Source organism: Muntiacus reevesi, chromosome 10 (genome assembly GCF_963930625.1).
Source record: "Muntiacus reevesi chromosome 10, mMunRee1.1, whole genome shotgun sequence".
Taxonomy (NCBI): Eukaryota; Metazoa; Chordata; class Mammalia; order Artiodactyla; family Cervidae; genus Muntiacus; species Muntiacus reevesi.
The window spans coordinates 18,657,698-18,679,119 of record NC_089258.1 but is presented as its reverse complement, the minus strand read 5'-3'; the positions used below and the strand labels follow the sequence as shown (position 1 = coordinate 18,679,119).

Below are 21,422 nucleotides of genomic sequence, written 5' to 3'. Positions count from 1 at the left end.
CCTAGCAGGAGCTTTGCAACAGGAAGTTCTCCTTAGAAAAAAAGTGGTTTTTTGTAATATGATACTGGTGCTGAGAATACATAGAATACTCTTTTGTTTTGGTTTTCTATGAACTACTAGCCAATAAGTCTATTAACTCAATGGCAAAAATAATAAGCATGTCATACGCTGCAGGGTATAAATGAAATTATTGAATTCTGTGATTGTGATACTGAATCAACTACAGCTATAAGCAGAATGAAATCACTGATGTAGCTAAAAAACACCTCAGTAGCTTTCAGTAATCACAGCACTAAATATTTTAGAATATTAAAAAATAATGGTTCATTTAAATTAATCTCTACTACATATTCCAACAATAAGCTTAGGAAACTCACCTCCATTCCTTGATTAATTGCTAATTTTGCCACTCTCATTGCAACAGGTCCCTAAAATTCAAACAAAACATATTTTAACTATTATTTATGCAAATCATGTTGTACATCTCAGTCAAATTCAGGAAATCCCTTTGGTGGATCCATAGTATAGGAGCAACAATGGCTGTAAGATAACTGACGGAAAATTCATTTTAGGAGATTTGCAAGGCCTTCGGGCTTCCCTGATGGCTCTGAAAGTAAAGAATCACGTGCAACGCAGGAAACACAGGAGATGCAGTTTCAATCACTGGGCTGGGAACATCTTCCACAGTAAGGAACAGCAACCTACTCCAGCATTCTTGCCTGAAAAATCCCATGGCTACAGCCCAAACAGCCACAAAGAGTTGGACACAACTGAGCAACTAAGCGCACATGCAAGGCTTTTAACTATTAATAAACCATAATTCTAACAAGCTACTGCACCCCATAGGACGCAGAGCCCACGGGGTGCTCCAGCACAGCACACTAGATGCTCGGAGGTTGGCAGGTGGCATGTGTCCAATAGAGGGCTTTCCACTGTTCAGCAAATCTCCCTACAAGTTAAGTAGGAAAGAGAAAAGGAGGTAAGAGTGTTTGGCAAGATTAACATATCCATCAGTGGTTTGGCAGAAGCTTGGGCTGTATACTGTCACCCTGCTTATTTAATTTATATGCAGAGTATATCATGTGAAATGCCAGGTTGAATGAAGCACAAGCTGGAATCAAGATTGACGGAAGAAAGATCAATAACCTCTGATAATGCAGATGACATCACTCTTATGGAGAAAAGTGAAGAGAAACTAAAGAGACTCTTGATGAAAATGAAGGAGGAGAAAGTGAAAGAGTGAAAGTTTAAGCTGGTTTAAACCTCGACATTCAGAAAACTAAGATCATGGCATCTGGTCCCATTCTTTCATGGCAAATAGATGAAGAAACAATGGAAACAGTGTCAGACTTCATTTTTTTGGGCTCCAAAATCACTGCAGATGGTGACTGTAGCAATGAAATTAAAAGACGCTTGCTCCTTGGAAGAAAAGCTATGACCAACAGCATATTAAAAAGCAGAGACATTACTTTGCCAACAAAGGTCCATCTAGTTAAAGCTATGGTTTTTCCAGTAGTCATGTATGGATGTGAGAGTTGGACTATAAAGAAAGCTGAGTGTAGAAGAACTGATGCTTTTGAACTGTGGTGTTTGAGAAGACTTTTGAGAGTCCCTTGGACTGCAAGGAGATCAAACCAGTCAACCCTAAAGCAAATCAGTCCTGAATATTCATTGGAAGGACTGATGTTGAAGCTGAAGCTCCAATACTTTGGCCATCTGATGCAAAGAACTGACTTACTGGAAAAGACCCTGATGCTGGGAAAGACTGAAGGCAGGAGGAGAAGGGGACGACAGACGATGAGACGGTTGGATGGTATCACTGACTCGATGGACATGAGTCTGAGTCAGCTCCAGGAGTTGGTGATGGACAGGGAAGTCTGGCATGCTGCAGTCCATGGGGTTGCATTGAGTTGGACATGACTAGAGATTGAACTGAACTGAACTGGGCTGGAGATGAGGCTGACGCTCTTGATTAACATGGGATTCAGATAGCATCTGTTGACTCGCTTTGGCAGCACATATACAGATAGCATCTGTTTTAGGTAGTGGATCTGTATTGTTCTTCCCTGGGCATCAATAATTAATCACAATGATGATGTACTAGTAAAGACATGTCCTCCAGGCGGTACTCCCACATTACACAAAAGGTTCAAGTCCAAATGAATCCTTTAGGATGTGTGAGGGTCAAAACTGAGAGTCCTCTGCCAGAAGGTTTTATCTTAGAAAACCACAATCCTCCAGATAGAATTTATTTGATCACATTTTAAATTCCTGAAAATTGCTATGAGTGATGAATTAGAATTCAATGGTATAGTTTAAAGCATCTTTTGAATTAAAATGCAAGAGGTTCTAAATAAGAGGCACAATAAAGGACTCCAGTAAGTGCATTAATGCATGATGGCATGAAAAATGCCATTTTTTTAATCAGTTTTAACCTACCTAAATTCTCTTCCTAAATCATATGCTGAAAAATGTTAAGACCCTGAAATTTTCTGAGACTTAGGCAAGTATCTTGGTTAGAATTCTTCCAAATGTAATTTGTATGTACTAGTTTTTTTAAGATCAACAATTCACTAAAAAAACAAAATAAAACAAAACAAAACAGAGTACTCCTCTCAATGAGAATTTTATCCTTTCACTTTTATCACCAACTGACCCAGACAAATGCTGGCCAGACTTCCATATGCACACAAGTCCCCAGGTCCCTTGTTAAAACGATGACACTGATTCAGGGTCGGGGATGGGCTGTGCTCCCAGGTGATGCCTGGACTGCTAGTCCACAGACCACATTTTGGGCAGCAAGGTTTAGAAAATTGGAGAGATAGGAAAATGAAAACACTATTAGATATAACGCTTATTCAATTAACTTCTTTTTTAAAATATGAAACCAGTGCCTCTTCTATATATACAAATTATTTTTTTCCTCAGAAAAACAGAAGTAGATACACACAAATAACAGAAAACACGCAGAAATCCTAATTGTTTAGAAGTTTCCTAATTACTTAGAGACTAATCATGTAGTAACAAGATCTTTAAAAATAAAAATTATTCCACCTCAAATTCTGTTTTGTAACTTGTGCATATAGTTTCATAGTTACACATTTTCCGAAGTCATCTGACATTTCCCTTCAGCTGGGGGAAAAATAATGTTAGCAATTAATGTTCTCAGAGGGGTGTCCTTCAGATGAAAGGGACGATGAGGACAGCCTGGTTTACCACACGGCAGGGTGCAGCCAGATGTCAGTTTGGAGGTGGGGAGAAGGAGGCTCTAGGGTGGGGTGAGCTGCGGGCACAGAGAGAGAGAAAGAGAGAGAGCGCGCATGTGTGTGAGCAAGATCGCATACGAGAGCGCCAGTTCTCAGGAGTGAGATGAAGAATGGAACCACAGAGGCACCAAGGGGCTAATGAGCCACCCGCCACCCAGGCGGAGATCTGTAACAGGGAGCTGACCGCTCACATCCAAGGACCATGGGAGGCTGTGAATCTCAGAACTGGAATTACACCCAAACCTTCCTTAAATACACTGCTTTACTTCAACTGAGACGTGTACTGGTCGTCAAGTTTTAAGCTACAGGAAGTGGCTAAATCTGTATGCAGTTAAACTATCACTTCTGATATGTGTACACCTTTAATCTCTTTAGCTAGATGTTCCCTTAATATTTTGAAGAAACATCAATACCAAAGTTACAAGGAGAGCTTTTCTTAATCTTAAAGCAGTGAAAGTCTTGTGTTAGCTCTCTATGGATTCAGAGTATAAGGCTCCGTGTTACCTCATCCAGGGAATGAACGTACATAAAGGCCCCACCCTGAAAGAGCTTACAGCTCCTAACTTAACTGAGAAGGACTGAAATAGCACCAACACCCAGGCAGTGTGGCTTTAGAAGCCAACTCAAATGAGAGGCCCCATCTGACAGCTCGCGGGGACAGGTGCGCCGCAGCAGACCTGGGCTCTGTCTCACAACAAAGAACTCCACGGATGCCTCCTGAAACCTGATACAGAGCCCCGAACAAATGTGGAGGGTGCATGCATTTCTCTAGAGAGATTCATGAGAGTTCCCAAAAGAACCCATGGCCTCAAAAGAGGTTACAAATACTGATTGAGTTAGAGAGGAAGTGATTTTGACTCCAGAAATGGCTAGGGGATTATAAAAGTTTACAATCCATTGGGAATAAAGACAAATCACTAATTGTTTACTTAGCAAAAGTCCTTTAATCTATGATTTCCGAACAAAGGACTATTTGAAAAATACTTCTGAATGAGTGAGAGAACCAAGAAACCCTTAAAACAGGTTCCTTGACACTCTGTTTATTATTAATACTACTGCTCACGAGGATTAAGACCTGTGAGTAAACGCGCAGTGATTCCCAGATTTGAAGTGTACTTCTGAAGAAGTGGATTGTGCACAAAGGAGTTAAAACAAGACCTCCATCACCATGAAAACAAACACAATAAGATAAACAACTGGTGCTATTTAAGCAGGTTATCTCAAGTTGAGTGATCTCAATGAAAGCTCGCTTGACATAATGGACTGTGGGCTCCTTATTTATTTGCGTTTCAGTTTGGGGACAATCCAGTGTGAAAGCCCATGTGTACAGTTCAGGGCAGGAGGACTAGCTGGCGAACAACTTAAGTTGCTGGGAATCTCTGTTGCATGTGATAAACACGCACGTAATATATTATCAATGTGCAACTACAGTAAGGGCCTTGAATTACCTTCAAATCTTAATTCTGAAGGCTCTTCATACTAATCTGGTATACGATTTCTAGTTTTACATTTCTCTACTTGGAAAGCAAGCAAAGGACACTATAGGTAGGTAAGACGATAGCTGGTTTTGTCAACTTGTAAGGTTATAAAAAAGAGCAAAAAAAGAAACACAGTTAAAATACCTGAGGTAAAAACTCTCTTGCTAGGTCCAAGGCCTTTCTGTAGGCGGCGTCCCCCTCCTGGTTCTGTTCTAGAACATGGCTGATCAAGCCCACTGACTTGGCTTCTTGGCCATCGAGCACACGCGCAGAGAAGATGAGCTCTTTCGCCAGGGACATCCCAATGGCACGCGGCAGTCGCTGCGTTCCCCCTATAGCGTGGATGAGACAGAAAATGCGTGCGATGACTTGACACCCTTTCGCTTTAACATCTCAATTTTTCATTTCTTTTACTGTAAAAACGAACTGGGCCAGAAGTTTTTATGTTAAAATTAAGTAACTGGAAAACTACTTCAAAACTTAACTTCATTTCTTCATTAGTTTATAAAATTATTAAAACTCTAAAAGCACTTAAGAATCTTGTATCACTATTAAGTGATTCTGACACTGCCCATCACTGGTAACACAGTTGGCATGTTCCTGAATCCAATCCACAATCATTACCGTGTCAGGAACCAAAAGATGTACAGTAGTGGAGGAGGGTGGGGGCAGTCTCCTTTCCCTTAGGTCATTCATAGGAGGAATGACAGGTCCATCAAGCTTGGCATTTCTCCTTCAGTTCAGATAAAACATCAAATTCTCAGAAATTCAACTCGTGTGCTTTTAAAGACTTATTTATGGTAAATGAACTGTAAACTAATTTTAATTTAATGAAAATAAAAACAGATAATTGCTCATGAAAACAGGCTTTGTCCCACGGTTTTATTTTTTTAAGGCAAGTGCTAATCATCCCCTGTTGCAGTATTCTATTAGATCCATCTCTCTGCTCACTCCAGTACCTTTAAGTGAGGAGACTGCGATTTCAATAAATAGAAAGCTAAACAAAAGCAGGTCATATTCTTATTGGTAGCTTTAATTTCTACCAACAGGAAGATGAAAACAGCTGCAAATCTTAAATCTTATCCCTAAGTCTTATCCTTGAAGTGGCAGCTGGGCTGACCGAGGCGGAGGGAAGGCTGACTGTCAAGGTTCAGGGGAGAAAAAGAAAACTGTTGGTCACACATCTGAATGAGCTCACCGTGTGTTTCTTTGCCCGTGCAGTTTATTCTGCATTAGTTACCAACATTTATAAACTGATTGGGTGATTTCATATAAAAGTTAGTTTTAACCTGGAAGTTAACTGCAGCTGCATCTTTTAGATACAGTGCACTCAAGCTGCCACAGCCTCCACCACTTCCTACGACTCCAACACTGTAGACTGAGAGGTTTTTGTTTTCTTTAAGCGATTTTATTATTATTTTTTCTTTAAGCGATTTTAAAAGGAAGGTAAAATCATTTCTTATCCACGTCTCAATCAAAAGTTGGGGGGGATGAGAGGTAAGTTTCAAGAAAACATATATCCCTTCAATAATTAAGTATATTCTTATGTGTTTAGTAAACAAAGCACATTGGTATTAGACATTTATGATGCTATTATTAAACAATTATGTTGAGAATTATGTTTGAAAATATAGGTGATTTATGGGAAAAAAAAAAAGAAATAAAAACAAACTTCAAAAGGATTGACATTTTCTGTAGGGATTGTTTTTTAACATAAAGGAGTTTAGGATTCCCTGGTGGCTTAGTTGGTAAAGAATCTGCCTGCAATGCGGGAGACCTGGATTTGATCATGGGTTGGGAAGATCCCCTGAAAGACGGCACAACAACCCACTCCAGTATTCTTTCCTGGAGAATCCCCACGGACAGAGGAGCCCGGTGGGCTACAATCTATGGGGTTGCAAAGAGTTGGATATGACTGAGCAACTAAGTACAGCATAGATAGCACAGAGTTCTGCTTCTATAAACTGCAGCCACTTATTGCTTATACTCCCCAAGCAGTTAGAGATGGTAAGTTTAAAGGTATTTTATGCGACATTGCAAAAAATGGTGAAAAATGAAGCACTGACAAATTTAAATCCAACTATAAACAATCATGTTGCTCAGTGAAGTAAAGATAGGTCTGAGAACTTACAGAATAAACTTCATGGAAAAAGACAAGTTGTTTATGGTATTTCTAATGGCAGCTGATTAGAACAGAGAGATACAAGTAATACAACACAGATAGTTATATTTACTCATGGAACTGAGGAGGATTTTCAAGAGACTAAAGAACTTACAGCTATAGTATTCATAATAAGCACAACATTAGAGAATGATTCTTGGCTGTGTTCTATGAAAAGTTTAATGTAGACTGGTCAAATTTAACTTGTGACCCTCAATGGTCATTGTTAGTGTGCACTTCTTATTCAACAGAAACTCAGTATTTTGCCAAGTCCAAAAAGCTTAAGCCCATTCATCACATTATTTTCTAACAATTTAACAAAGGGACAGCATGAAACTAACCTCATGAAACAGCTGAATGGCACAAAACTCTAAACTTTGCTAGATGAAATGGATGCAGACTTAATCATCTGCTGGAGGAAATGATGCGAGGGTGAGACACTTGGTGCTGAAGAGACCTTTCTGTTCTGCTGAAAACAGTGCATCATAGGATCTAAGGCAAAACCACCAACTTGGCTCATCAACTACTAACACTGCATCCAAGACTTGGCTTTTCTGGGTTGACATCACAAGATATCTACGTTAGGAACCTCATGTAAGTGCAGTGACACAGTATTTGTTCTTTTATGGCTGGCTTATTTCACTTAGCAAACTGTCTTCAAGTTCACTCATACTGTAGCATGTGTTAGAATTTCATTCCTTTATAACGCTGAATATGTTTTGCTTATTCATTCTGCTGAACATGATTTGTTTATTCATTCATTAGTTGAGGAACATCTGGCTTGCTTCCACCTTTTGGCTATTAGAAATAATATTGGTATGAATATGTGTGTACAAACATGTCTTCAAGACCCTGTTTTCAATTTGTTTGAGTAGATGTCCAGAAGTGGAATTTCTGTGTTTAAGTAAGTCTGTGTTTAATTTTTGATGAACAGCCATACTTTTTCATAACAACTTCACCATTTTCTATCCCCACCAACCTGGCAAAAGTGTTCCAATTTCTCCACATTTCTTACCAACACTTTGTTATTTTGCTTTTTGATGGCAGTCATCTTAATGGGTGTGAACTGATATCTCATTGTGCTTTTGATTTGCATTTCCCTAACAACCAGTGACTTGAGCATCTTTTTATGTGCTTATTGCCAATTTGTATATCTTTTTGGAGAAAAGTCTATTTAGGCCCTTTGCCCATTTTTAACTGGGTTGTTCTGTCATTGTTGAGTTCAAAGTGTTCTTTATAAACTCTGAATATTAATCCCTTATCAGACACATGATTTGCAAATATTTTCTCCCAATTCATTAGTTGCTTTTTCACTGCTGACAGCATCCTTTGAGGCAGGCAAAATTTTTAATTTTGAGGAAATTCAATTTATTTTTTTCTTTTGTTGTCTTTGCTTTTGGTGTCATGGCCAAGAAGTAATTGCCAAATCCAATGTCAAAAGTTTTTCCACTGTTTTCTTCTAAGAGTTCTGTACTTTCAATACTTACATTAAGGTATCAGATTCATTTTGAGGTAATTATTGTATATGGTATATATGTCCAACTTGATTCATTTGCAGGTAGGAATCCAGTTTTCTATCTAACACTATTTGTCAAAATGGGCATGATTAAATAGTTACATAAATATGTGGTTTGATTTCCTAATTCTTACCAAAACTTCATCTTTAGGAAACCTGTTTGGTAAGAAATTACCTGGTCCACTTTCATATGCTGCAATCCAGTTCGCAGAAATCAAAGACTGATAGCTTGAACCATATTTTTACTTTATGGAATTAAAAGTAACTGACACTTTACCATCCTCAAGCATATAAAATTTGTGATTTCAACCTTTATAAAGATGATATGACCTGTTTGTCTTTGTCAACTAATACTGATAGTGTGAGCAAAGAGCTGTACACACAGAAGTTACTGAACTGCAGAGCAATACCACACAGAAAACTAAATGTGACTGATGCGGAATTTGATTTCTACAAATATCTCAGAATAGTTACTCCAAATAGAAAATCTTTTATGCCAACATTCTAGTCCAATTTGGAAGTACTTCTGTTTAAGCTATTTTCTATTATGAAATAAAGCAATTAGCTCATTAGAAAAGCAAGGCTCGGTGCAAAATTGCACCCTGCAACCTGAGAGACAGAATGTGCCACTGCGATGCAGTGTGGATGAAAAGGCATCAGATTTACGTTCCAAATAAAGAAAGGAGTATTAGAGGGAATTATTGCAACTCACCTTTTATTAATTCTGAATATTAAATTCCAATATTAGCTCAGAGGTAAAGCGAAGATAAGTGTGTTGTATTTTTCTGTCAGTTGATTTTCTTATATTGGGCTTACTTCAGCAGATCACCCAATCTGCTGAGTTCCAATAGTGATTTGAGTTCAAGATGACAAAGTGCCATCTCTAGATAGTCTTAATGACTGGTGAAATTAATCAGAACTAAAAATAGGGTCATCCCCAGTGGAATTAAAATAGTTCCATTCTGACTGCTGCCCTAACATATTCAAAATCAAACAGGTCTGAGATTGATTCAGACTTACACTACTGTCCATCCCAAGAGCTTCCAGCATTGACCCCTGACTCCTGTGGGCCCTGCACTGAGTCTCACAAGGGTTTTGGTAACTTGCCCAGAGTCACAGATTTAGGTTGCAGAAATAGAATCCAAACTTACCTCTGCCTGATTCTTATCTACTATGTGGTAAAAAAAAGTAAAAAGCAACTTATGAAATAAATTCATGGCTTGATTTTATTTTATAAAATAAAAGGTATGTATGGGGTATATATAAGTAGCTGCATGTATGGGGTATATATAAGTAGCTGCATAATATTAAGTAGGCATATACATATTTAAAATGTATTCAGAAAGTTGTCTCTGTGGGACCAGCTGATAGATAATGATCATTTTTTTTACTCATTCTGCTTGTCTGTATTTCAAAAATGTTCTGCAACATTTAGGTAATAGGAATAAAAGTGCTACATCATTTTTCAAGAGCACAGTACAGGGAGACAAAGAGCTGGCCGCTAGGTAAAAGCTTCCCAAGCAACTTTCTGTCTGTGTTCCCGGCAAGCTCTCCAGGTGGTGGGAAGCCTCAGGTCTCCCAGGTTGCAATTATGATACTATGGAATCATGGTGTCAGGTTGGCCATTCACGTAACATTCTTGCAAGTACCCCACAGAACCACCAAATAGGAAGAGATATATGAACATGAGATGAGAACCCGTGCAACAGCTCACAAGGATCCTGCTAAAATACAAGTAATTTAACCCTTTCCAAGGGTAGTAAATTTAGAACATGTTTTACTTCTACAAAAAATAACTATTCTTAAGTCACTTCATCACCAACAAGAAAAAGCGCTTTGTTGTGTTCCATGAATCTGCATGAAGGGCCATCAGAGTAATAAGCAGAAATAGCCACCAAAGCCACACTGCTATGTCATGAAGAAGAGGGAGCACTGTGGACAGTGACCCTCCCCTTTCTATTGTAGGCATGCTCAGAAAATGCCTGTTGTTTTCTAAGGCTTTTTTGTTTTGTCTCTGTCAACAAGGAGACTTTGCTTCAGTGGATCTGTTGATCCAGTGTTGTAAAACAAGAGGTAGGAGATGATTCATTTTTAATAAGGCAACATAATTTACATAACCAAGGAGTACGTGCCACTTCAGAACAGTCACCTCGAATGCTGTATACGTGCTACTTGGGACCATTTTGGAATTTCTCTTTTGGAACTCATTTCCAGAATTACACATTTGTTCACTCATCCAAGTACCTACTGCAGCTTCCTGTTCTAGGCAGGTGGATACAGCTGTGAACTGAACAAATCCCTGGGGTGCACACAGTTTAGACAGAATGGCCAAGGAGGACACTCGGGTAAAAACAGAAGGAAACGAGGGGTGCATGGCACACAGATCCTGTGGGGACTGCGTCTGACTCACGGAGCAGCACAGCGAGACCAGAACGGCCGGAGCACAGGTCAAGGGGAGCAGGCCCAGGTCCCGTGGGTCCCTTGGACCTGGAAGGAACTACAGCTTACTGTGTGGGTGACAGAAAGCCAAGGAGCCTCTGAGAGTATCTTCTGAAAAGAGTGGTGTAGGAACGTTAATCACTAGTGAAGATCTGGGTGTGAGGACAAGCTACGGTCATTATGGGCCAAAAAGATGGAGGAAGTAGGTAAATGTTCATATGACTTGTGGCGTGGCTCTAACAGGCCCAGAGAAACTTCAGAGCAACTTCCCAAATGCTTTCAATGTCTGTCATGTTTTGGCTGCCCAACATCCACTGTTCCTGTTAAAATCCTGGTCGTGCTGTCGGAGAACACCCCTCAGTCTCCCCCTCCCCCCGGTCTGCCCTGCCCCAGCTGTATACAGCCTAGGACAGTAGAGAATTCTTCCAATGGAGGCCAAGAAAACCAGACCCTTCTTCTCTCTGCCCTGGCACAGCAAAGCAGGCATCCAAGACAGGTCTGGTTCACTGGATGTTACTTCTCAAGACTAGGAGTCCTGAATGGATGATAAATAAAAATAAACTTTCCCTTTCATATACAGCAGCCAAAGTCAATTTCTATTATGTGCTTTCCAACATCACGAATGATACAACGACATACTATGAGTTTTGTTTTTCTCTCTCCTTCAAAAGTGGTTAGATGAAGCTGAATGGGGCTTTATTTGTTCTACTTTTCCCAAATAAAATCCATTTGTTCAATCTCTTAATTTATTGGTCAAGTGATCAAATATGTGCTAGATGCTGTCCCAGGTGCTGAACAAATGGCAGTGAATGAGATAGGCCATCCCAGATGTTACAAAGCTTACATCTTAGAGAACAAAAGGAAAGAAAAGGGCAATTTAACAAGGACAAGAGAGAACTGAGGTTGTGATGAGTGTTACAAAGAGAATTTAAGGCAGGGAAAAGATTGAGATAAACATTCAGTTCAATTCAGTCACTCAGCTGTGTCTGACTCTGCAACCCCACAGACTGCAGCATGCCAGGCTTCCCTGTCCATCACCAACTAACTCCCAGAGCGTGCTCAAACTCATGTCCATCGAGTCACTGATGCCATCCAACCATCTCATCCTCTATTGTCCACTTTTCCTCCTGCCTTCAATCTAAAGAACTGACAAAGAACTGACGCAAACAAGTGGCCAAAATCATCAGCTGACTAACTTAGATTGGTGGTTGGGAAGGGCCTGCTTGATAAAGGTGAGGCCCATGTCTGAATGCTAACAGGGCAGCTACAAGAAGATCAGAGAGAACACCAGTGATGAGATCAGCCATGTAAAGAATCTATGGGGAAGCCAAGCTTAGCATGTTTGAGGAAGAGAAGGAGGCCACTGTAGCTATGGTGAGGGAAGTGGCAGAAGTGAATTTGGACAGGCAGGATTCACATTATATAGATATAGTGGAGGTTTACATCTTATTCTATGTGTGATGTAAAGACACTGGAGGGTTTTGAGTGGAAAGTGACATTAATTTGATTTGCATTTTAAAAGCTCCGCTGTAAGCTTGGTAGAGAACAGATTATAGGGGTAAGATCAAAGTGGGGTGTCCAGGTGGAGACCACTGCTGTCCTTCAAGTGAGACACAATGGCAGCTCAGACTGATACAGGGCGGCATAGGAAGGGATGGGGGAGGGATTTGGGGTGAGTGTCCAAACTTGCTAGTAAAATGGTGTAGGGGAAAGGGAAATCAATCTAATGCCTAGATTTCTGGCTTGAGTGCAATTAGAACAAACTGTGTTTACTGACACTGGGAAAAAGGGTGTGTACTCTGGCCATGTTATAGAGCAGTCAAGCACGTGATTAGATATGCAGTCAAATGTTTATTAATAATCACTATCATACAGATGGCATTCAAGGTCAGGGGCCTGGATATGATCACCTAGGGAGACTGTTTGGATAGAAAGGAGCTGAGGAGGAGTCAGAAAAACCCTGAAAAGCACCCACTGAAGTGAGTGAATAGCAGAAATGCAGGAGGAAGGTGATGCTCAGCTGGGCACCCACTGCCACCACCACTGCCCTAGCCTTCTTCCATGGGAGTCAAGTCTGCAGGGGTCTTCTAGGGAAGTCTTTCCTCACTGAAATAAAGACACCCAGGAATAAACGGGCCTTCTCCCAGGACTCTTCCATGTCAACATGTGACACCTGGGGCAGTGGCAGCCACCTTGCAACCGTGATGGAAGCCAGCAAGGGCAGAACCTTCAAACTAAAGACTGCACAGCTGAGAGATATCACTAAGCTGCTGAACTTACCAATCCTGAGACCACCCTATTGTGACTTCTTATGATTTTACCTGGTGTTTTCTTATTGTTTAAGCTTCCTGAAATGTAGGTTCTTGTTACTTGTACCAAAATTGTCTGTAACTGTAGATGAATTCAGGAAAGAGACCTGAAAATACATTTTAGAGAGCAGAAAGCAAACCCACTAGGAAAGTAATGGCAAGACTTCTCGGCAAAATTAACTACATATTTGAGATCTGTGGTTGTGAGATGGTTAGCATGGTTTCTTCTAGTAACTCCTAGCCATTTGGGGGCAAAAATGGAGCAGGTAGATAAGGTAGAACTTCACTAGACAAATGTTAAGAAGAGATGAGACACCAAGCAATGGTTGACATGTATTGGGCAGACTCTGCGATAATACCATGCCAACTATCCTAAGCACTTCACACGTATTTAATTAGCTCATTTAATTCTTACAGTTCCTCTATGAGGTTGGTACAAAGGTAGTTAAGGTCATTTGTAAGTTGTCATACCACAAAGGACCATAAAACCTAAGTTGAGTAAAGAGAGGAAAGACTTTGCTGAGAGTGAAACTGCCCATAGACTTGATGATTCAATGAGGTCCCCAAAGATCTGAAAGGTTAGGATGTCGCAGAGTGAGATGCAGGAAGTCTAGATTCAGAATGGAGTGATTACTGATGATGCTGGACCATCATTTATCACTGTACCACCTGGGAAGCCCTTCTGCATATCCACATATATTTAAAAAATGTAAAGCAAGCTTTTTATTTGATATTTTGTAATTAATTATAATGTAATATGTAGCCGGGAGTTGTGATGGACAGGGAAGCCTGGCGTGCTGCAGTCCATGGGGTTGCAAAGAGTCAGACACAACTGAGCAACTGAACTGAACTGAAATGATGTAAATAACTGAATATAATTTATGGTTTTATATTATAAATTATGTCTTAGCAATATGTAAAAGGTAGAAAATTTCAAGCTTTTTTGTTTTTGCTTTCTGGGTTTCCTTTCAGTGTTTATATTTCCCTGTCTTATGATTTCACGAAGAAAGAAGCCATGCTAAGAAAGGGCAGTGTTGAAATATGTTAAGTTGAAAGTTATCTAGATGCTGCATTAAGGGCATTTTGTTGATATAATTACAAGTGACTGCTGACTCTTAAGAACTATCACTTTTCGATTATTTCTAAATCCCCTCTCATAAATAGAAAGCTCCACTTAAGGCTGTATATTCCTTGAATCGTAAAGGAAACATTGCAATAAAATGTTAACTTTGGGGGTTCCCTGGTGGTTCAGTGGTAAAGAATACACCTGCCAATATGCAGAAGACACAGATTTGATCCTTGATCTGGGAGGATCTCACACGCTGTGGAGCAACTTAGCCTTTGTGCCACAACTACTGAGCTTGTGCTCTAGAAGCGGGGAGCTGCAATTACTGAGCCCACATGCTGGAACTATAGAAGCCCACGCATCCTAGAGCCTATGCCTTGCAACAAGAGAAGCCACAGCAATGAGAAGCCCATGCACTGAACCTAGAGAGTAGCCTCCGCTTGCCACAACTAGAGAAAAATCTACACAGAAACGAAGATCCAGCACAGCAAAAAAATAAATAAGTAAAATTATTATTTTTTAATGTTAACTTTGGATTAAAATGTCTGTTGCAACTGATTACTGTGAAACTCTGTCAGAGGGCTTTAGGCAAGAGCTTTCTTGACAAATCTTGGCTAGATGCTTACAAAACAGACTTCCTCTCACTTCTACAATGGAAGAGAAGTGTGTTATGTGAACAAACATGACATGTTTACTGGTCTCATAAGAGGTCATGTCACAATCATACAAAAAGCATAAAAATAACTATTTTTCAATTTGTGACCAATGTTTAAAGTGTTGTAATACTTCATATTTCATGGGATTTTTTTAACTTTTTTTTTAGCATGTTTTAAAACAATGAGAAAACATAGACAAACCAACAGACAGACAGACACACACACACATGCATACATACAGGAACAAACAAGACAAGAATACACGCGAAGGAAAACCTGACAGTCTGGTTAAACCCCAGCAGGAACTATCTAAAATATAGTCTGAGCTCTGCTTGGCTTACACTAAAGGAGTACTTAGGAAAAACTTTAAAACTTTCTAAGAGCTGGGGCACAGAAAGAAAAACTGGACATCAAACATTTTTCTTAAAGAGCAAATTAAGCTTCCTGGCAACAAATTAAAACCTAAAACCTAAAATAAGGCCTTCATTAACATTATAGAAAGTTTTCTTGACTAATATCCAATTTTCTGTTAGAGAGACAGGTTAAGAACAAAACTATACTCTTAAATGTCTGCCGACGCTTTTGACAACAAATACTAAAGCATAACTGTATCTTTTTTTTTAACTTCTGAAGAATATAATTGCTATATACTGCATGAAACAAAGCTGGTGCTCAGTGGCTCAGTTGGGTCAGACTCTTTGAGACCCCATGGACTGCAGGGGTTTCCCTGTCCTTCACCATCTCTCAGAGCTTAACTCAAACTCATGTCCATTGAGTCGGTGATGACGTCCAACCATCTCATCCTCTGTCATCCCCTTCTTCTCCTATCTTTAATGAAACAAAGTACCTCACTTTTTAAAATGATTTGTCCATTTTGAGCCACCCTATGTCCACCACGAGCACAACACGCTCCTCTACAACTCTTTGTCGCTGTGCGGGCTCTGAACTTAGGTTCCCTGGCAGCACCAAGGGGTTACTGGAGTCTTCCTTTGTGGATACCTCTCTCACACCCCTGCACAGCTAACGGGTAGGCAAATGACTTAAATCAGACCAATCAAACTGTCTCTCGAAATCTGGATCATACATGGAGTTTATGTTTGGGTTCAGAAATTCAAAGGCTTTCAGGCGAGCTTGTCTAAAGTTGTGCTGCCAAACATAACTATCTGTGATAAAGGGTCTGTCTGGGTTGTCCAGACCAGGAGTCACTTGCCACATGTAGCTACTGAGCACTTGAAACATGACTAACTTGAACTTTCAGTTTTTAGTTCATTATAATCAGTTGAAATTTAAATAGCACATGTGGTCAGCAGCCTCAGGATTGGATAGCTCAAGTCTAGAGTTTCCTGGCCTTCAGCTTCTCATGAGCTCATTTTTGGTTGCAATATCTGTTTCTGTTGCAAAACCAAAGAAACTGGGATATGATCTACAGCTCACTGCAACAAGTACAGAGTCTTAGTAAGTGATGCAGCTGAAGTACAGAGTCTGTAGGCTTCCCCACAGCTCACCTGTCCACCCAGAAGACAGAAGCATGCATGGCTAGTGAAACGTGTGTTCCTCACGTACACACGTACCTGTGTTCTAGGTACGTGTTCTAGGAGGTTCTAGGTAACCTCCGTCATTCAAAATGATCCAGAAAGCAAATGATTCATCTGTTCTTATAACACTGCTGTGCCGTAGGCAAGAAAAGTAGGTATCAGCAAATGAGATCAAAACAGAGATCTTGCTAGCAGCCTTCAACACAAACCTATCCCAGGTTTGATTAAACATAGCAATTGCTGAGAGAAAATAAAACTAAAAGAAGTGATCCAATGAACTTTTCTGTCTTCTGATTTCCATCTCATGGTACATATTTACTGGACCAATTAGTACTGTCACAGTAACAGAAATGTCCCACCTATAGTAAAAATTTTGTGCCACACTATGCCACTTATGCAGCACTGCTCTATATTTATATAGTTGCCATTTATCCCTAGTTATTTTAATAAATGTTTCATATATATGATAAAGATATTTGGTTTAACTGTAAGAGCTATCTATCAGTATATCATAAGGATAATGACTAGGCTGCATATCTCTTCCCTATTGAGATTACTTACAAATATATGTATATAACTGTCAAAGGAACATGTGTCAAATGAACATACATACATATACACAGAAATCGTGACAGGTTTTATTTTCTTTGGCTCCAAAATCACTGTGGATGTTGACTACAGCCATGAAATTAAAAGACACTTACTCCTTGGAAGAAGAGCTATGACAAACCTAGACAGCATGTTAAAAGGCAGAGGCATCACTTTGCCAACAAAGTTTAGTACAGTCAAAGCTATGGTTTCTCAAGTAGTCATGTATGGATGCGAGAGTTGGAGCATGAAGAAGGCTGAGCACTGAAGAACTGATACGTTCCATTTGTGGTGCTGGAGAAGACTCTTGTGACCTTGGACCGCAAGGAAATCAAACCAGTCCATCCTAAAGGAAATCAACCCTCAATATTCATTGGAAGGACTGATGCTGAAGCTGAAGCCCCAATACTTTGGTCACCTGATATGAAGATCGAACTCATCAGAAAAGGTCCCGATGCTGGGAAAGATTGAGGGCAAGAAGAGAAGGGGACGATAACAGATGAGATAGTTGGATGATCACCATCTCAATGGACAAGAATTTGAGCAAACTCTGGGAGACAGTGAAGGACAGGGAAGTCTGGTGTGCTGCAGTCCATGGGGTCACAAAGTGTCGGACACAACAACTGAACAACAACATATACACATATGTATACATGACAGCCTTAGAGAAAATTACTGATTAGTTTTCTTTAATACAGTGATATTTATTAAAAATACAGTGTATCACGTCTACCTCACTGGATAAATCATGTAATGTGAAATAAATCAAATTTAGCAGCTTGATATTTCTTAAAACACTGACAACAAACTAATTGTGCAATTAACATTCCTGAATATGATGCTGTTAAAGTGCTGCACTCAATATGCCAGCAAATTTGGAAAACTCAACAGTGGCCACAGGACTGGAAAGGTCAGTTTTCATTCCAATCCCAAAGAAAGGCAATGCCAAAGAATGCTCAAACTACTGCACAATTGCACTCCTCTCACATGCTAGTAAAGTAATGCTCAAAATTCTCCAAGCCAGGCTTCAGCAATACGTGAACCTAAGAACTTCCAGATGTTCAAGCTGGATTTAGAAAAGGCAGAGGAACCAGAGATCAAGTTGCCAATATCCGCTGGATAACCAAAAGAGCAAGAGAGTTCCAGAAAAACATCTTATTTCTGCTTTATTGACTATGCGAAAGCCTTTGACTGTGTGGATCACAATAAACTGTGGAAAATTCTGAAGGAGATGGGCATACCAGACCACCTGACCTGTCTCCTGAGAAATCTGTATGCAGGTCAGGAAGCAACAGTTAGAACTGGACATGGAACAACAGACTGGTTCCAAATAGAAAAAGGAGTCTGTCAAGGCTGTATATTGTCACCCTGCTTATTTAACTTCTATGCAGAGTACATCATGAGAAACGCTGGGCTGGAAGAAGCACAAGCTGGAATCAAGATTGCCAGGAGAAATGTAAATAACCTCGGATATGCAGATGACACCACCCTATGGCAGAGAGTGAAGAGGAACTAAAAAGCCTCTTGATGAAAGTGCAAGAGGAGAGTGAAGAAGTTGGCTTACAGCTTAACATTCAGAAAACTAAGATCATGGCATCTGGTCCCATCACCTCATGGGAAATAGATGGGGAGACAGTGGAAACAGTGTCAGACTTCATTTTTTTGGGCTCCAAAATCACCGTGGATGGTGACTGCAGCCATGAAATTAAAAGATGCTTACTCCTTGGAAGGAAAGTTATGACCAACCTAGATAGCATATTAAAAAGTAGAGACATTACTTTGCCAACAAAGGTCCGTCTGGTCAAGGCTATGGTTTTTCCAGTGGTCATGTATGAATGTGAGAGTTGGACTGTGAAGAAAGTTGAGCACCGAAAAATTGATGCTTTTGAACTATGGTGTTGGAGAAGACTCTTGAGAGTCCCTTGGACTGCAAGGAGATCCAACCAGTCCATCCTAAAGGAGATCAGTCCTGGGTGTTCATTGGAAAGACTAATGCTGAAGCTGAATCTCCAGTACTTTGGCCACCTCATGCAAAGAGTTGACTCATTGGAAAAGACCCTGATGCTGGGAGGGATTGGGGGCAGGAGGAGAAGGGGGCGACAAGAGGATGAGATGGCTGGATGGCATCACCGACTCGATGGGCACGAGCTTGAGTAAACTCCGGGGGTTGGTGATGGACAGGGAGGCCTGGCGTGCTGCGATTCATGGGGTCGCAAAGAGTCAGACACGACTGAGCAACTGAATTGAACTGAACTGAACCCAAGCGAATGGTGAATACATTAAAGCATAAACCAGGTAGTCCGCATTTAACAAAAAACAAGTTTCATCATTTCTAATGATTAAATAAGGACTTTATCAGTTATTTCATGTGCACTGCTAATCATCTCAAAACTCAGTGGCTTAAAACAACAGATACATATTCTATGGGCCTGGACTGGCTCTGAGTACCTCTGAGGCTGCAGTCCTCTGCTTCCAGGCTCACTCACATAGTTGCTGGCAGATTCCATTGGTCCCCTCTATAGGAGCCACTCCACAGGGCTGTTTCTTCACAAGACAGGTGACTCTTGAGTAGTTCAAGAGAGAGAATGCACAAGATGGAATCCACAGATTTCTAATAACCTATCCAAGAGGTGATTTCCCATCTCTTCTGCCATATTCTATTAGAACAGAGTTTATAGCCCCAGGCTTCACAAACAGAGAAACTGCACACAGCATGTGCATTTAGAGGCTGCTTACCACAAGGTCTGAGACTGATTAAGCAATACATGCTGTAAAGGTCACCTTTTCTTCTCCCCATCTTTCCTTTAACCGAAAACAAGCTTTTCCAGAGCACATTCAGACTGTTTCCCAAAACTTTAAAACCACCTTTCATTTATTTCAAAATCAAGGAGGGCATGAACAGAACATGTTAACCATTATCTTGAAAAAAACAACAGAGGGGGGAAAAGCAGGGAGAATACAAAATGGAAGGTGTTCCTTTGGAAAGCTCATCCCATTAAAATACAGTCTTTGCCAACTAGGAGCAGCAGAGAAAGTGACACCCACATATCTAGCCTTTCTATAATGCACTGATTTAACTGATCAGCAAAAACCTTGGACACTCTGATTGTATATCATAAAAACTGGACCCTAATATTTTCATTAAATGGGAGAGGGGATCTAAGAAATGGTTTAAGATTCTCAATATCCAAATGTTTTCTCTCTCGATTATACAGAACTTCTACACAAGTACAGAGTTGCTGTGTACTTGTTGATTAAAGAAACAATATGTCTAAGTATTTGACTAAATGACTGAACAATGGAGTGAACATGAAGATCTGAATACTTTTAATTTTTCTTATCAAAAGCAGGTCACATGCCAAATATCTGAAAATTCTGGCAAAGCTGCATCATTATTAATAATTTACTATGTATTATGTAATTTAACAAATTACTTTTTATGTTTTTTGCAAGAATTCTATAAGGCCACTATTATTACTATCCTTATCTGGCAAATGGGGAAATCAGAGGCTCAGAGAAATAAAGTCACCAGCTCATGCCCACCAGGTACACCAGTGGGTGTGAGTGAATTAGGTATATCTGATTCTGCAGTCCACCTGATTTCCTAATGGTAAGCTACTTCCCCGTGGAAGAGACCAGATGCACAGCTCCTCAAATAGTTATTCTTCCATTAGGGCAAGGTCTTGGTAGGAGTTATAATGTTGATGCAGACATAATTGCAGTTTCAGACCATGAGTTTTAAATCATGATAACTAGGCTCAAATATATCCTTATTAATCAAAATAGGAACCATTACAATCAACACATTTTTGCCAACAAGAAATAAGTTTGTTTATTCCCATAGTGAAAAATTCATGCTTCAGAATTTGACGAACTCTTGGAAAGCAGTTTCTGCCTCTTACTGGTTGTAGGAGCAGTTTGCCTGCAAAAAGTTATTGAGACGCTTGAAGAAGTGGTAGTCAAGTTGGCGAGAGGTCAAGTGAACATGGCAGATGAGCAAGATTTCCCAAACTTCAAAACTTCGTAGCCCAATTTGTTCAACTTTTGAAGCGTTGGTTTTGCGACATATGGTTGGACGCTGTCATGGAGAAGAATTGATCCCTTTCTGTTGACCGATGCTGGTTGCAGGAGTTGCAGTTATCAGTACATTTCATCAATTTGCTGAGTATACTTCTCAGACGTAATGATTTCACCAGGATTCAGAAAGCTGTAGAGAAGCAGATGGACAGCAGATCACCAAACTGTGACCATGACCTTTATTTGGTACAAGTTTGGCTTTGGAGGATTGTTTTGGAGCTTCTACTTGGTCCAACCACTGAGCTGGTCTTCACCGGTTGTTGTAAAAAATTCATTTTTCATTGCATGTCAAAATCCAATCGAGAAATGGTTCATTGCTATTGCACAGAAT

General features: G+C 40.1%; 1 protein-coding gene across 8 annotated transcripts in view; it reads right to left on the bottom strand.

The window, feature by feature from the left end:
- The window catches only part of AUH (AU RNA binding methylglutaconyl-CoA hydratase), a 219,048-nt gene that overhangs the window by 43,477 nt on the left and 154,149 nt on the right, over positions 1-21,422 (bottom strand). For all 8 annotated transcript variants that reach the window (XM_065946655.1, XM_065946657.1, XM_065946661.1 and 5 more), the window contains 2 exons: positions 4,889-5,076; positions 378-428 (listed from right to left, as the gene is read on the bottom strand). In XM_065946655.1, coding sequence (XP_065802727.1) covers positions 378-428; positions 4,889-5,076 — 239 coding nt within the window. The remainder of the gene's footprint in view (positions 1-377; positions 429-4,888; positions 5,077-21,422) is intronic.